Here is an 18,099-nt window from a genome sequence, read left to right as displayed (position 1 = left end):
ATCTAGAGGCTATCTGGTGTATCCCATTGTAAATTGCAGTATTTTTGCAGGGATGCCCTCCTTTCATCTGTGATTTTACATTCATTTATCGATTTGCCAAATAATAATTACCACCAAACACTCAGTGAAAGTTTTTTATTTATTTATGCAACAATATGTTCATAAACAATGCAAGAGAGGGCTGTTGATTTTAATTTACTGTTAATTACAATTCATTTTTATAAGGTATGATTATCTTTTGTGTATGACCTTTGACTCTAATCACTGACAGACAAAAATTCTAAGAAAAAAAAGGCGGGGAGGATATAATAATATAAATGATCCATGTCAACATAGTCCGGGGCAACCATCAATAACATACATGAAACAAATTAAATCATGTTTTTGTTTAGATATTAGCATTAGATTGTTTATGCTAACCATGATGATTTTAAACATTTCACTAGCTGAAGTATTCACTTAATTAGACAATTATATTTTCAATCCTGATTTTGTTTTTAAATATTTAACATACAAAAATATTTCATTTGGAAATGTTCTGATTACTAATAGAAGCTTATACACATAGTATATCGTATGTGTTTCACAGTATGGGGCCATGTAAATCAAAGAACGGATTTATGAGACATATTTGTGTTTTGTAAGAAAAAAAATGAAGACACTCAACTGCAGCTATAAAAACACAAAAGGTTATCATCATATAAAATGTTTAAATATGAATCTGAATCAAGTCTAAACCTGCATACATATCTTTTACTTAACAGTAACTTGATTGGTTCTCACGCAGTATAACATTCTGTCTGCATGTCACATTTAGCTCTGGTGATTACGTGTATATAAGCGTGCCTTTTTCTATGAAATGGCTGTGGGTTCTTCTAACTTCTTTTCTAGACTTTTAAAAAACACTTTCAAAATAAGAGCGATCCACCACCTTTCACAATAAACACTTTTAATATGCTTAAAATTTTGTTGAGTTGAGTGTGTATGCATGTACGAGATTATGTAACAAAAATATGCTCAGAAAATTTACTGAGATAAAATTAATTCCTGAGTTTTTCTCTTAAATATAAGCACATTAACACACCAAATGAATACGCATCTGATAACACTGAGTAAATACAAGCCAAAGAAAGAACGTTTTTAACAACAACTGAGCACAGAATCCCAATTTTTCCATTACTATACCAGCAAATTAGCCTGAAAACAGGTGGAAATAGGGAACTGTGGAAAATTTAGGGTACCACTGAAGTTCATTTATCTCCTCCTCCCACTTTATGTCCTTCCTAGCGGTTGTCACCATTCTCTCCACCTCCCTTTATTAGACGTTTGTTTCCCCTCTTCCCAGCAGGGCCACGAGGTTTGGCGAATGCTTGCTTGTGGGCTTGCTGCTTAGGATGGACCTCATCATACAGATATTCATCTGTCAGCTCCTCTCCACTATCTATCTCCAACTAAATGAACATATTAACAAGAACACACACACACACAAAAAAATCAGAATAAATGTCAGTGTGTATATAAATTGTCTCTTATTTGTTAAAGTCAACATGAAAGCGGTGGTTGCTCTTTTACCTTTATTTGCATGTTTACTTTAACCAAAGTGTTGTGATTTTAACCCCTTAACTGGTACCGGGACGCCTAACTTTATTTCACTATATTTCTATTAAATCCTAATCTAATTATGACATATTATATATTGTTGGAAAGGTCTAAGACTTCTAAATATATATTCTACTCCTGTTTTGTGTTAAAAATTATGTAGGAAGAGTAATTGATGAATTTATGACAAGAGTGCACCTCAAAAAATCTGCATCATAAGAGGAGCCCTTTGGCCTTTGTCACAAAAAGTCGATGAACCCACTTTTAATCATTGAAACTTCTGGTTTTTATGCTAAAAGTTCATAATAAACATATAATCTAGTATTTTTCAATAAAAAATAAAAAATTATAGTACAATATTATCCTCTAAAAATGATCATATTTAAGTTTATTATCCTCTAAAATATAATATTATTTTTTATCGCCTTTTTTTATTATATCACATATTTTAGTAGTTATCATAAATTAGGTATCATTTGAAAGCTTATAAACTCAGAATTCATCGTGTGAAAACTGTTTTATAATTGAAAGTTGGGTTACCATAGAAACGGTACTTATTTTATCAGGCTCCTCCCCTTTTGGGCATCATTATATTTCATAATTTATGATCAAAACCTTTTGTAATCTTGACAAAACTGATATTGTCAGAAAGGTCAGAGTCTCAAGGTTCCAAATTTTGTGACAGAATTGATATTTGGACAGAAATGTATTAATTTGTTAAGGCAGAATGTATACAACTAAATTCAATGGAATTCAATGGCACCCGGTGGCTATTTGTGGTACTACGCCTAAACAAAATCTCATGGGAACTTAAATTTTTGTGCTATCAACTTCAAATTTGCAACATAACTTGATAAGAGGTATGGCTTTGATTTTATAGAAATTTTAGAGTAAAAAATATTTTATAAAATATCTATTTTATATAAAATAAAAAATATATAGTACAGTATATTTAATTTACTGTAAATTTAAGCTTCCATAACTTTTTCATACTTCCATTTTTTGAAGTGTTTTCACTTCAGCAATATTCTGCTGAGTGTTTTCTTTAAAACAAGACCAAACTTGGGTATATATTCTAAAGCATTCTTAAATTACAACCATTTAAGTTTGAATAGTGCATTTTAACCCCCATTCTCAAAAAGGGGGGTGACAGCTAAGGGGTTAAATCATGTGAGAAGTGTGATAGAGCGTGTTTTACCTTTTTAGCCACTTCTAGGTGGAAGTCCCTCTCTACTCCTTCCAGAAGACGACTCTTACAGCTGGAATACAGCATCCTTTCCTTGATGCTGCAGCTGTATCCTGGCATGGAGTATATGAACACTATGGAGAGTGATAGAGGAAGACATGTGAAAAAGTTTTACATAACTGTTACACAGATTGATATAGATGAGATACTGATAAGGAATGGTGGACGGAGTGACTAACCCACAGACTCGAGGTAGTCTCCTTCATGTGAATGTTTGTAAAGAAAGAAGTGGTATCTGGGTGTATCCAAGGGGATCCGGCAGGGTAGATCACGGATGTCTGTCGGGCTGGTGTGCACTAGTTCAATTGTTTCCTTCTCCGTATCTAACTTCTAAATAGAAACCAAACATTTCTAGTCAGTTTGGTGAGAAAGTATCTGGTAAGAACACACTGAAGTATAAATGTGTATGTCTGCGTCGTACTAGTTGAATGTAGTTAATGCGTCTCTCTGCGAGCTGCTGTAAAGCACGTTTGGCCTCGGCTTGTAACGGGAAGGCAAGACCCTGTAGAGTCTGATGTTTGGGGTCCACACTGATCTCAGTTTTCACCTACAGACACAAACACAGCCAATTTTGTATTCCAGCACTGTAAATTATGACCTAAACAGTTCCTGTCAATCTATTAAAAACATTTTCCTAAACAATTCCTTTGAGCTACCCTAGAATGTCATGGAAGACTGTTCTGTTGTTTGTTTATGAGGGTGAGAGATGGTGGATAAGAGTATGAGTGTAGATGACAATGTCCATATGCGTGGATCACACAAAACCAGTCATGAAAATATCCACTCCATATTAGACTAACCATAATAAATATAAATATATATATATGTTAAAGAAAAGGCTTATTTTTAAGACCCTTAAGATCCTAATTATGTTCATGACATTTAATTTTATTTATATTATCCTGATTTAAAACGTGAGAAATGAGTGAAAATCATAATTGAGAATTACAAAAACAAACAAACAATCAAAAAACTAAAGTAAAATATCCAGATGCCTTACATTAAAGACAAATGTCAAATGTGATTATTGTTATGAAAATATATATCTTCATTATATTCATTATATCTTAATGAAGAAATATAAAACAAAGAGCTGAAGTACTTCATGGACGTATACTATAATTATGCTGTCAGTCGTTTCTCACCTCCGTGATTCTGATTCGCTGTAGCTCCTGCTCGGCCGCAGTCAGGGGAGCTGGTGCAGAACATGAAGTCACATGTCGCAGGTAGCCCTGAAGACAAAGGTCCTCCTGGTGATGGGGAAAAAATAAATAAAAAATGTACTCACAAATTTCATTAGTATTTAGCCATTATTATAATGTAGTTCATTATTAATTCATCAAAAATGAAATAAATATAGTTTATTAATTCCCACACAACCAAGTAGTCATTTCAATATGTAAAAATATAAGTAGACTTCCTCCCATTAAACTTTGTTGTTGTTAGTTCAATTTTTGGAGTATATATTTAGTCTGACTCCTCTCTGTGTTGACCATGCCTGGTAAGCATTTCCAAGAACACTGCCAACAGCCACAAGTTGTCCAGTTTCTAAATTAAGGAACATGGTGGTCCACTCAAACTTTTTCAACTGTAAAATAATACCGCTTAAGGGTATTTGACTGACAGTTGAAGACATGACAGATTGACCGAGTCCATTTATCAGCAGATCATTATAACTATTCACAAAGGCAAAATTGTTTGAACAAATTAATTACCAAATTAATTGTGGTCCATACAGAGAGAGTTTAACGTAAACCATTTACCAGTTGTACTACCACTATTATTTGTTCTTGATATTGCTGTGTATAGTACCTCAATTGTGCCGAAAATTTCATCTTTGACGTGTCCACCGCCAAACTCTTTCTTAACTGTGGCACGAGTGGCAGCATACAGCATCTTTTGTCTGACCTGTAGCAAAAGCAAATGCTCACTTTACACTCTAAAAAAATATTGTTGGTTTAACTTACAAAAGTAAGTAACCTGGTTGCCTTAAAATTTGAAGTTGATTGAACTGGAAAAAGTGAGTTAATACAATGAAGGAGATTAATTTATTCATCAGAAACTCAAAATAATAAGTTATCTCAACTAAATAAATTATTTAAGTTGATTTGACAAAAGAAAAAATGTTTTGATAAATCTTGAAAATATTTTTTTACAGTGTATGAAATAAATAAACAGTAACAAAACAAATACTCACAGCTTCTAACCACAATAAAGCGTACCCTATTACAATGAATTTGATTTTTACATTTTCTGAAAAAAATAAAAATAAATAATGATTATGCTTATGAGTGTTTTAAATACATTTATGCAGTTGCTAGCGTTTTGTGGATGCTACATTCTTCAGAAAAGTTTCTATATAGAACATTAAAGGGTTCCTTTCAGGCGTTTCATGTATAACCTTTTAGGGGTTCCCATCATTTTATAGATTTAATTTTAAATCATTTAGTTTTAATTAGTTTTTTATTTGTTTTTTATTAGTTTTTTTACAAATTGTATGGGAAAAAAAAACATTGTCACAAGAAAAAAAAGTAATTCAAGACATTTCTGCTTATTTAGAACCTTTTTGACATAAAAGTTTCTTTAAAATTTAGTCCTGGGGCCTCATTTATAAAAGATTTGATCATAGAGTGTACATGTGCTAAAATCTGCGCTGGTTTAAAAAATAGTCAGTCTTTGACGTGAAAATGTTCTTAGCGCCACGTCAGGTTCTAAGCAGCCGTACGGGACTTTTTCCTTGTGGCAGAGTTGGAGTACTGCAGGTATTTGGAAATCTAAGCGCGAATAATAATAAAACCCTGTTAGCGTAACGACACTTGTAAATTGTGTTGGCCAAATTGTGTTCCACATCTGGATGAGATGCATACGCACGTTTTTGTGAGAGCATGTTCGTTTTTTATGTGTAGGCTATGTTTGTTTTCTCTGAATCACTCGTACACACTTTTGAGAAATGATCTTATGTACAGTTTCTAAGCAACATTTTATATATGAGGCCCAAGAACCCTAGGGATCTATTATAACCCATTGAACCTTTTGTTTAAGAGTGGTCCAGGGGTGTTCTAATTGGTAATAGAAAGATTGTTTTGATTTCGATGTTTCGATTGTTCAATTTAAAATGAATAGGTTAAATGTTCTCCAATGGTTCTTTTATATATATATATATATATATATATATATATATATATATATATATATATATATATATATATATATATATATATATCACCTTTACTTATTTAAATGCATGTTTTTAGCTGTTCCAGCTAACCAGGTCAAGCTTTACATCTTCATGTCTGGATGTTAAAACCTACAGGAGACTGGTCAGGTGACCAGGAGATGAAGAGCCACTCATAGCCTTGAGCGTTCTTAGAGTCCAACCGGTATAAAATGTAGCAGGGCTCGAGAGGGTCCAGCAGGGGGAGCAGGAAGTGGTCATAGTCTTTGTCCCAGGTCTGGCGTGGCTCTCTATATGCCCCCAGCACCAGCTGCTCTGAAACACACATAAAAAAAAGTTTTCTCATTACAAACCTGGTGCAACCGACATTGCACACGATTCCAAAAACCTGTTGCGTAACGCGTAATTTTATATTGCATCAAATAGATCAATCTATATGTGTTTACAAGGCTAGACTTGGTTAATGGCCTACTGCTGATAACAAATAAGTGAAATATTATCCATTATCAACATCATGCTATAAAAAGAGCATGACACACCTTGTATCTTACACCCAATATAGCACATGATGCTTAGTTCACCTAGAGACACATTCACAATAATACACATCAGTTTAATCTTCAGTTATCTAGACAATTGTATTAAACAATCCACTACTGGGGAATGTCTAATATCACAATATATTCTTGATAATCATATCGTCTTTACTGAATTGAACCATATTTAGTGTATCTTTTTGTTAACACTTTGTTTTTGATCAAATTGCTCAATGGTATAATGGTGACTTTGACTGCTGATGTTATATAATATAATAAAAATGACTTGGGAGGACAAATTATATGAAATAGTTCCACCCGAGAATGATACCGTGGGCCTTTTGCTATGAAAAGCTGAAATTGCCATCATAAAGTGCTCATTACAACTGTTCTTAGAAGCAATTCATCCCCATATGAAAAGAAGTGGCCATATTTATGAGACTTTGGTCTTTATAAATGCTCTGTTATATACAGTGCACTGTTTAATGGAGACCATTGTAACACTTGTGAGATATAGAAGAATTCCTGAAGAGTGTGACCAGTACACCCTGTACTGAAGCACGTTTATAGGCTTCATCTTTTCTAATGGGTATAGGCTTCATCTTTTCTCATCCACCCTCTGCTTTCAGGCGTCAACACTCAGATTAACAGCGATGTTCTCAGTACGCATCGCTTATCACATCAATAATCTACTTACTAGTACATCTGTTCACTTCACTCCCTGCTGTCCTCAGATTTTCTTTGTACACAGACGTAAAAATTCTGTTTTTGTTTAAAACGTAATGATTATATTTCAATTTTAAATGTAGGATATAAGTATATTTCACTTCTTTTTTTTAAATAATTTTTTTAAATTTAATTTTCCTGGACATAAAAAATAGACAGTCAGTCATGCTATGTTAAAAGATGACAGTTCACTCCAAAAAAAAAAGACAAAAATGTAAAATTTGATTTGAGTATATATATATATATATATATATATATATATATATATATGAAGAGTTTATATGCAAAAGCCTCTAAATGCCATTTGAAATGTTCTTCTTTAATGATGATTTTTATCAAACTTGTAAATTTAAGTTCAGTGATTTCACTTAAATGGCATTGATAATTACCTATTAATTGTTATTTAAGTGAAATTACTGAACTTAAATATACAAGTTTGATAAAAATCATCATTAAAGAAGAAAATTTCAAATGGCATTTAGAGGCTTTTGCATCTGAACTCTTCATATATATATATATATATGTATATATATCCAAGTTCATCCTTGGGGAACATAAGATACTAAAAACATGTAAATAAATCTTACTAACCCCAAATGGTAACACTTGAGTTTAGAGTCTGATTCTCGCTATTAACTCTTTCCTCGTCATTGACAAATTTCCGTCATTTTTGGGAAAACGCTTCCCCGCCATTTTTTAATCCAATGGCCTTGATAGCACTCGTCTAACCTGCTATGGCTGGAATGTTGTTTCATTCAGTCTTATGCAGCAGTCCAAACAACAGTTTCGTCAATAGTGGATTAAAGTATCTAAAGGTTGGGCAGAGTGAGTGAAAGATTTGACACCTAACTGAAATAAAGCATTAATGAGCACACCATCAAAACAGCCAGTGCGTCAATAACCACATCTAATGCAAACATCATCCACATACATAGTCTGAATGACCTTGGAGGGGGATTTCCTGATGGTCTTTTTGCAGCAGCTGCTATTCTGAGGTCGCACACATTCCAGCTATCAGCACAGACACATACTTTCCATCAGCCTTTTACTCACCCCTAAAACACACGTACAGAAAGCTGTTTGCACAGCCACACACATATGTGCCAATTTGAAAAGGTCTACCTCCATATGTCTACCTCCCTGAGTTCTGTCATACAAGTCCATTCATACCAAAAAATATCACACATAAACACAATCAGGCTAAATAAATGTGTCTGAACCGTAAGACGGTGCACTGCCAAGAAAGCTATGGCTTCGATCACCATGAACACTAACTAGCATTTGACCATGTGGTCTGATCTACCCACCAATAAGGGTTGGGATACACAAGATCCAAAACTGTGTTGACCTGCTTTATGTTTCCTGAAATATCATCTCTGTGAGACTCAAAGGCAACATGTGAACCCAAAACAAGCCGATCTATTCAGATCCAGACGTCTTCATGCATCCCAGGCGTCAAACAGACAGTGGAAGAGCCATATCAACAACCAGCCTAAATTCTATCCATTAGATGTCGGAATGGCTGGAGCGGTCTAATATGGCCACACAGTCTACCTGATTAGAAATCTATTAGCAGCCATCATCTTTCCTAGACAAAACTGTCCTGCATTAGTTTAATTTAACAAAGTAACCTTACTATCACAATTAGTTTGAAGCTAATGTAAACTCAAAGGTAAAATCTCCAAATAATTAGCTTCTAGAAATTTACACTCTTCTGAAGTTTGGGGTCAGTAAGATTTTTGAATGTTTTCGCAAGACGTCTCTTCTGCTCACCAATGCTGCATTTATTTGATCAAAAATACAGTAAAATAGTAATATTGTGAAAAATGGTAACACTTTACAATAAGATTTTACTTGGTAACTAGATGACTACTATAGTTTTAAAATGAACTAAAAATGACCAATACTTCTAAAGCATTTATTAATCTTAGTTCATATTAATTTCAACATTTATTAATACATTATATATCTTAACATTGGTTAATGCACTGTGAACTAATAGGAACATGAATATGATTTTTTTTTTTATTAACTAACATTGAGAAAGGTTATCAAACTAACAATAGCAATCTATTGTTGTACCATTTATGTTATTTAATGCACTAACTTAACAAAACAGTTATTGTAAAGTGTGACCAGAAATATTATTACGATTTAAAATAACTGTTTCCTATTTTTAATATATTCTAAAAACTGGCCTAATTTATTCCTGTGGTGGCAAGGCTGAATTTGGTTAGCAGCTATTAACTCCAGTCTTAATTGTCACATGATCCTTCAGAAATCATTCTAAAATGCTGATTTGTGGCTCAAGAAACGTTTAGCCTATTGTTGTTATCAATGTTGAAAACAGTTGTAGGCTACTGCTTAGTATTTGAGGAAATCGTGATAGAGATTTTTCAGGATTTCTTTATGAATAGAAAGTTAGCATGTATTTGAAATACAAATATTTTGTAACATTATAATGTTTTTACCGTCACTTTTGATCAGCTTAATGCGTCCCTTTCTTTCTTTGAAAAAAAATAATAATGCTGACCTCGAACTTTTGATCGGAGTAGCCTACTGCAGTCAAACGCTCGGAGCTGAGTAGGCTACGTGCACCAATACGTCATGCATGCTGGGTAATGGCAGAGTGACTTCACTCAAATTTGATAGTGTTTTGCCCTTTCCTTCCCAGCAACTGGATCTTGTCATCTGATAGTGAGCTAATATTTCAACAGTAGCCTACCTGACACTCGGCCTCGTACGCAAACGCACGCTCTCACACAAGCGCTTTTATTGCAACAGAGAAACCGTTTATAGTTCCGTGACCTCTGCACAGTTTTAATCCCTCCAGAACCATTCAGTTTCCACGTCAATTGACGCGTCATCCGACCGACCTACTGTCAACATGTGAATGCAGAATCAAAATACATTGTGAAATGTGTTTTGGTCCTATTTCCTCACGTCAGCTGATACCTGGGCGGTAAAACAACAATACATAGCCTAGATAAAAAAAAATCTAGTTCAACAAATACAAACCAAATAATATTAAATTAAAATAGGAAAATCACCCATTTATGTTGGCTATATCAGTAAATATCAGTAAAGTAGCTTTTTTATTGGCATAATTTTAGTTTACCATTAATTGATTTAATGGTTTGAACATATTTCTATTTTCAACAGCCTAATTATTGCTAAAGTAGCCTACAGATTTTAGTTGAATCATAGGCTACATGGGGAAATATTGTTACATATTTACACAATTTTGATTGATGACCATTTTAATATTCCTGTATGGCTCTTGAACATGTAGTGAAAATTAAGGCCATTAAATAAGTGAATATTGATCTTCCACTAACAAAAGGTATTAAAAAGTGGTACAACCACGATTTTTGGACAAGGTACCATGGCAGTACTAGAAAAATAAAGGCTATTTGTTGAAGTCAACCTTGGACTAGGCTACTAAGTAAATGACACATTAATATGGTAATCATTAAGAACCAATATTAGCTAAGTCTCTGACACCCACAGTGATACAATAGCGTGTTAATGTGTTGACAGTAATTAAGATTAAGATGGTTTAGATTCATTAAGAGTTAATCTACAAGCAGGTAGTACTCTTTTAAATATATAAATTAAAAGAGTAAATTTGATTTATTGGTCAACATTTTTGTTTTGTCCGAGTCCTCAGCAATATTGGCACCTTCACCTTTCTGATTCATTAAATTCCCTTGACCTCCTTCTCACTCACCGTCTCTGATCAACACCTGGATGAGGCGGCCGGTTCCACTTCGTGCCCGGGACAGGAACTCCCTCAGCTCCTCTGTAACCACCAGAACCAGAAACATGGCGGGTCAGTGTGGTGCCTTTATTCCTACCCGCCAAGGATCCTTCTGAAGTTGATTGAAGCTGGACAGGTCAGGTCACCTGGAAGATCTTCTTTTTACAAGCTATCTTCAAGGGATGGTCAGTGCCAGATTTGTACGTTAACCTATCAGAAACTAAACGATATTGGCCTATACAAGCAGCAGTAAGAGTGATGTAAGAGTTTGGTGTTTGAGAGACTGTCTGCTATCCAAGTGAGAGGGCATGTGAGAGCAGCAAATGAGTGAGAGAAGGCTCCTGTAACTAGGACAGGATCGTGTGTGCTTGCAGAAGGAACCCGATCCCTCTTGCCCCAAATTTAGCAGGCACACTGTCTGGCCTCGGGTAACAGCCCGACCATCCCCCAGCGCAGCCCTGGGGCCAGTCGTTTAAATCCTTTGATTTGGATTTGAAAATAATGCATTAAGGATCAATGGGCTATATGCACGCATACGTTCCGCATTTGACGTAAGGATGCTCGTCCATTTCCGGTTGTGTAGATTAAAGCGGAGGAAAACCGGAGAAAACGGGATTATGGCAGAGTCTTCAATATTTACTGTCCTCCCGTCTTTGAAACGAAACGTACATACGTTTAGATGTCATTTTATATATAGTTATGTTTATTTAATATAATTTTAAAAAGAAGCATAAACACAACGAGGGGTGTCTGTTTTATCCGTTTTTGTGACTAACGTTTCATTAGTATAACCATGGAGTATAAAATTCAATATAAATTCTCGGTATTGCATTGGACTCTATGATCGGCGGAAGTTATCGAGCATCCTTAATCCTTCACCGGAAATAACGCCGTGCATAGAGCCCATTCATTCACCAAAACCACAACTAGACTCATTTCAAATCTCATACCACCCTCTATTGGACAGGTAAGGAACTGCATAACTGAATGTGTCACTTTGTTGTGACGTCATTGCTTAGCATCTTCCCACCATAACGACACTATATCACACACTCATTCATGGAGAGACTTTGTTTCTAATATTTTATAAACGTTATATATATATAAAACGAGGCAACATTTTTTTGATTGTTAATAGACGGCATGATACTCAAAAGTGCTCAAAAGTCGTCTTTTATTCAGCGAGATTACAAACTCATGTGCTGACGTAATTCGTAAATTTTACTCAATAACAACTCTCTTTTCTGGTATCACTGCATGTAAAGTTATCGAACGTTATGTGATTTACCTGCTTCACATTATTAATATCTATACATTTCCCTTTTAAAACTGATAAACGTTTCTGAAACTATACTTAATTATATTACCTTAGCATTAAATTACAAACAAAACCTAGTTAGCACTGCGAGGGTGTTTCTAACACAAAGGCTGAGGGAATAACAATAAATTTGACAGCTTACATTTCAAATTAAGTATTGTGCTTTTCAATAACATGGCCAAATCCTCATCTTGCCATGTCAAATGTTTCTTTATGGACAGAATATTTCACAAAATATATTATATTTCAAAAATTATTCACTGACACAGCTGGTACTTTAATAACTGTTTTCTCACACTTTTTAAAACTCTTTATTGGGGCAAATATTATTCATATAAAATAAAATAACAGTTTAAATCACTCTTCGTGTATATTTTCAGTTTTAAAAACAAAAATTATATAATAGATTTCATAGTTTAAGACTAAAAGGCTGGAATTTGAAAAAGAACAGAAAACAACAATAATGCAGTCATTTTAAACCGTTCGGAAGGGTTTTTAAATGTGACTTTCTTAAAAGAAAAAAGTCGAAGCCTGTTAATAAAACTTAACCCTAAAGTGCCCATGTTGGTAATTCTGACAACTAATGAAATATACCCATTTGGATGCAAAATAACCTCTGGAAATATTGAACAAATTTAAAAAGGAAACAGATAGCTACAACTGCACAATCTTCATTTGAAGTATTGAATTAACTCACATTCTCCCCTTTCCCCCACACAACTAAAGGAAACACTACTGTTGCCTCGATAAGTGCAAAGTAACTTTAATTAAATAAAATCAAACTTGAGAGTAGGTTGATCACTGGATATTGGTTATCTGATTTCTGTTTTATAAGCAATTCACAAGAATGCTGGTATAAAAGAAAAGAATGTAAAAGAATTGCATACAAGCAATTTTCACTCACAGACAGGTACAATCATCAAGCTATGATTATTTAATGTTGGAAACGCTTCAAAATCATATCTTTGGACATTTGTATAAACACGTTTATTTAAAAAAACAAGTTTCATTGCCATTTCTTCAGACTGCACAAGATACTAAATCTACATATGCAGAGTTCTGTTTTATTTTGATTAGCTAAGATCACCTCTCACACAAGTCAATTTTATCGAGGACTATTGCAACCTCAAACAAAAATGTTAACAAATTACTTTACAATGTTTTACAAAAAAGGTTTTAATACAGATATAAAATAAACAACAAGGAAATACAACTTGGCATCAAGGCCAATCTATTTACAGTTCAAAAGTCCTAGGGTGAGCAAACCCATGTGTGCCAAGAGAAGAGTGAATGCTGCCACCTGCTGGAAGAACACGACACTGACCGCTGCCCATCAGTCATCAATCGTGGGTAACCAGAACGCCTGTGGTAGAGAGAATTTAATGGACAAGTTATAGTCGACTGGTGGCGCACGGTGACTACTGCATTGTTAGTTACCCAGGCCTCCAGTGGAATATGGCACAGAAAATTGTGAGAAAATTTCAATTCAAGTATTTTTTTCCTCATATTTATATACTGCAATGCTTTGGAACCTCTTTTCACTTGTTTGTGTTCATTCTATAATATTTGTTCTTTCGTGCAAATTAATCTACAGAAAAAAATGTGTTGTCAAATTTGTGTTGGCGCTTGCCGCTGACCCGGAGAGAGTTGTCATGAAACAGACTCACAAACAATCTTCAACCTCATTATTTCTGTGATGCAATAGTTAAAATGATCAAAGAAGTACTTGGATAAAAGGTTAAAGTTCTAAATGAACACTGATGTCTACAATAACTTGCCGCTTAAAATAACGCATTTATAAATTACATTATTCAACACTAAGCGGCGACAAGTGACTTAAATGTATTTGTTATTGAATCATTTATTCAAGAGAACATAGTGTTGTACAGATGCTTCTGAAATAAAGTCAGAAAGATGTGATGATTTGTTTTGTAAATATGACATCATGTACAGTCTGAATAAGAGTGTGATTTAACTATTCCTGATGGTCTAGTGTAAAAAAAAATATTGCAATTCTTCGATTAAATTCGCAATACCCTAAATATCGCATCGGCACCCAAGTATCGTGATGGTATCGAATCGGGAGATAAGGCGTGTCATTCCAGCCCTAAATGATAAATTTTAACCGGATGATGGAAAAGAATTCTCAAAATAGGGATGCACGATTATGACAAAAAAAATCGTAATTGTCGACTATTCCCTTGAAATTGTAATGCCGATTAATTAAGATAATCACAATTTCCACTGAATGATGTTTTGAATAGCTTAAGTGGTTCTCGTTTGGCCATGGGACCTACATTTTCCCATGGTCATCAAGCGGCCACAAACTACTTTTTTAGGAATTATATAGGCCTATTATAAAAAAAAATTGTTTATACAAAAATGGTTGACATACACACAAGTAATGTCTCCCTTTACTTAACATACACATAAATTGTAAGAGTATGACTACACAGCACTAACAAAGACTGTTAATGAAACATGGTAACTGCTCCTGATGTAGAGAATAAGCATCATACGTGCATGCAAATCCTTCTCAGACAACACATGACGTACCAGTAATGTGATTTATTGGTATTTTACGCTTTATATATAGTAAAGCAATATACAGCGCGCACCGCCGAATTTGCACGTAATCGTGGCATACGTAATCGGAATTAAAAATTTGATTAATTGTGCAGCCCTATCTAAAAAATAAATTCTAAAAATCGATAAAAATTATGAATCACTTTAATTTATGGAGATAAATAGGAATGGTAATGCATAACTCCCTCTAAATATATTAAACCTTTACAAATTTGCTTCAAAACCAGTGCAGAATATATGGAAAAAGTGCACAGTATTCCATTTGTGCCGGGCTATAACCATTATATCAGATAAGTTTCTACCTTATGGTTAAGCCTTACCATGTTAGAGCAGGCACTGGCAAAGGTCATGAATTTGGGGTTAAACTGCAGACAGGTGACCGGACCAGTGTGCTTCCCATCAAGAAGTGCTACTTTCATCCCGCTCTCAGCATTCCACACATGGATCTTCCCATCCTCGGATCCTGAAAATCCAAATGTTGAGGAGACAGGCATCACTATCTGTAAACTATTTTCTAGTCCTTCTCAATCTGTTGAGGAGCCTTGGTGAAGACTTACCAATCATGACAAACTGAGAATCTGGTGTGAAAGAAGCCTCTAGAATGACACCTTTACTGTTGTTATAGCCCTGCAGAGAGGAAGAGACACACTCCATTAAACACTAAAACACAAACTTGGACGAAACTTATTCAAAAAGGAACTATTTTCTCACCCCAAACGAGTGGAGCACAACTCCTTTGAAAGCATCCAGCACTCTGAGCGTTCCTCCATTGGTGGAGACCAGAATGAGCTTTCCATCATTGCTGAACTTGAGACCAGTCCACTCGCATGTTCGCTCATATTGTAGTTTAAATGTGGCGAATGGGCCCTGAGGAAGGATACAAATGTATTAATATTTACCATTTAAAGTCGGATATCATTACAGCTTCTTGAATGCAGTTTTATACAGTGCTACCTTATCAAAGGACCGTAGATCGTAAAGTTTGACCATCTCCGAGTTCACTCCCGCAGCAAAAATCAACCCCTCAGGATCGAAAGAACACACAGGTTTCCCTTGGAGGTGCATGAGGCCCTGTGAACACATCCAAGATTAGAATCAAAGATAAACCATCAAGAAAAACACCAACCCAAAATAAAAATACTACTTACCTGACAGTTAGGTGAGCGAAGGTCCCACAGGCGAATAGTTTTATCAAGCGAGCCAGAAATGAATGTGTCATCAACAGGAGACATAGACAGAGCGACAACCCTGAAATAGCATTATAATATAATAAGCACTATAACTCAAAAGCCAATAAGCAAATAGAAAATAGTATGAAACCAACTCACCTCTTACTGTGTCCAGGAAAGTAGCGAATGTACTTATTGTCATGTAGAGACAGGTATCGTATAGTATCTGTAGAACCACATTGGTAGTGAGAAGAAAATATCAAATATCAAAGTAAAGCTACAAAAACAAGACTTTATAAGTGAATATGTAAAATGTATGGTATATACTGTAGGATGAATGGGCTCAACCCTGGGCAAGGCAGTAGTGTGTACAGTTAACTCCTTAACAGGGCAGAATAACAGACCCTAAAAACTGTACAAACAACTACCTCAACCCAGAGCAGGCACAAGTAGACAGCCTCAAACAAACATCTGGTGGAAACCACTAATACAACAACAAAAAGTTACAAATATGCCAAATATATAATATAAATATTTCTAATTTAATAGAGTCATACAACTGCACATAATTACATATGACGTGATACAAACATATCACGTTTCAGGACAGTGCTATCATATGAAAATAATAATTATACTAAACAAACAATAACATACTTCTGCAAAAACATCGTAACAAACTGCATAGGCACAGAAAAACAACATCATAATGAGATTTTATAAAGAGTCCTACCATCAATCTTGTTAGAGCTGTAGACGACAGTATTGGCGGCATGGGTGTATCTGATGAGGTCCACACCATACTTCTTACTGTAAAGCGTCCGTTTGGGTCTGATTTAGAGAACAGAAGAGGAACAAAATGTTAATATGGTCTTATTTAGATAGATAAAATATCTGTATATATACACGGAACACTTCACCTTAAAATAATACATTTTACTACAGTCAGAAGGCGGGCATTTATCTCAGAAGAAGGCGTGGATGCTTAGCACGCGACCTACACTGTACATTCGACTCGTTTACGCGAATCGGTTCTTTCAAATATATCCGGTTAAAGGATCAGCAATTCTTTTATGTCATGACGTGGTCATTGACGTCCGAACGTGTCATTTTATTTAAAAAGTTAACTTGGAACTAAACTATAATATGCATTTGTAATAAACAATACTAAATTGATATTTAAGAGAATTGGTTTTGGTATGTGGATAAAAATGGAGAATCAGTGAACCGGTCCAAATGATTCATTGAAAAGATCCGACTCAAATAAAATGATCCTTCACGAATCGGACATCTCTAGTGTGCAAAAACACATTCAAAACATAGCATTCTCTATGAACAGTAAACTTAATATGTCTCCTTTATTACTGAGGTAGTCGACGATTTTGATTTTCCCCATACCTAACAGTAATGCGCCTGTAACTTAAGTGTTTTAAAACTCCAGTTTTGAAAGACCGAATCAGTACAACACCGCATTTGTAGTAGAATCACATTGAGTAATTTATAAGCGACTTACTTTCCCTCCTGGCAGTCGTATAGGACAATAGAGTCATCATCGCTACTCGATATTACTGTTTCACCGTTTGAACTGAAGTCAAAACAGTTGATTTTGTCCGAATTCTCTCGGAAAACCTTCGCAACCCTAAAACTCCGCAGCACATTGTCTGTGAGTTTCATGGTGGCCTTTCTGCCTGGCCAGGCGTTAGGGGTCGTCTAGTTAAAAACAGCGAGTCTGGATCTGGTTAATCAGCTGTGTGGGCTACGAGTGTATCGTAAAATTGTTATTTTTAAATGAAAATAGTTTTCAGATGTGCATTTCTGTCACGTTAAAAAAGCCCGCCGACAAAATTCGTCAATGAACTGGATCACGGAAGACGAGATGAAGCAAGAGGTAGTAAGGCTGTTTTCAAAATGGCCACCATACCTGCGAGCGTTTTAGAATAAAAGTCCCATGTCGAGTTGAGTTGAATGTAGGAGCGAAGAGAAT

The 18,099-nt window shown here is 34.9% G+C and overlaps 2 protein-coding genes across 3 annotated transcripts; both read right to left on the bottom strand.

The window, feature by feature from the left end:
- Window positions 1–120: 120 nt before the first annotated feature.
- twf2 (twinfilin actin binding protein 2) lies at window positions 121–11,942 on the bottom strand. Of its 2 annotated transcripts, none has more exons than XM_039689541.2 (8): window positions 11,013–11,942; window positions 6,157–6,335; window positions 4,658–4,753; window positions 3,991–4,095; window positions 3,267–3,392; window positions 3,025–3,175; window positions 2,798–2,919; window positions 121–1,451 (listed from the first exon to the last, which is right to left on the bottom strand). In XM_039689541.2, exons 1-8 carry the CDS (start codon window positions 11,107–11,109, stop codon window positions 1,284–1,286), a joined length of 1,044 nt encoding a protein of 347 aa, XP_039545475.2. In that variant the 5' UTR covers window positions 11,110–11,942; the 3' UTR covers window positions 121–1,283. The 2 variants fall into 2 exon arrangements, with proteins under 2 accessions (XP_039545475.2, XP_088990469.1); XM_089134343.1 differs by lacking the exon at window positions 11,013–11,942 and adding an exon at window positions 10,008–10,156.
- Window positions 11,943–13,107: 1,165 nt separating this feature from the next.
- Window positions 13,108–18,014, bottom strand: wdr82 (WD repeat domain 82). Its single transcript, XM_039689543.2, has 9 exons — window positions 17,629–18,014; window positions 16,849–16,946; window positions 16,275–16,341; window positions 16,095–16,194; window positions 15,901–16,017; window positions 15,658–15,813; window positions 15,504–15,573; window positions 15,267–15,409; window positions 13,108–13,723 (listed from the first exon to the last, which is right to left on the bottom strand). Exons 1-9 carry the CDS (start codon window positions 17,787–17,789, stop codon window positions 13,694–13,696), a joined length of 942 nt encoding a protein of 313 aa, XP_039545477.1. The 5' UTR covers window positions 17,790–18,014; the 3' UTR covers window positions 13,108–13,693.
- Window positions 18,015–18,099: the final 85 nt, after the last annotated feature.

The sequence above is a fragment of the Pimephales promelas genome, chromosome 8, assembly GCF_988280905.1.
Source record: "Pimephales promelas chromosome 8, fPimPro1.hap1.1, whole genome shotgun sequence".
NCBI lineage: Eukaryota > Metazoa > Chordata > Actinopteri > Cypriniformes > Leuciscidae > Pimephales > Pimephales promelas.
This window is presented reverse-complemented; position numbering and strand designations above follow the sequence as displayed.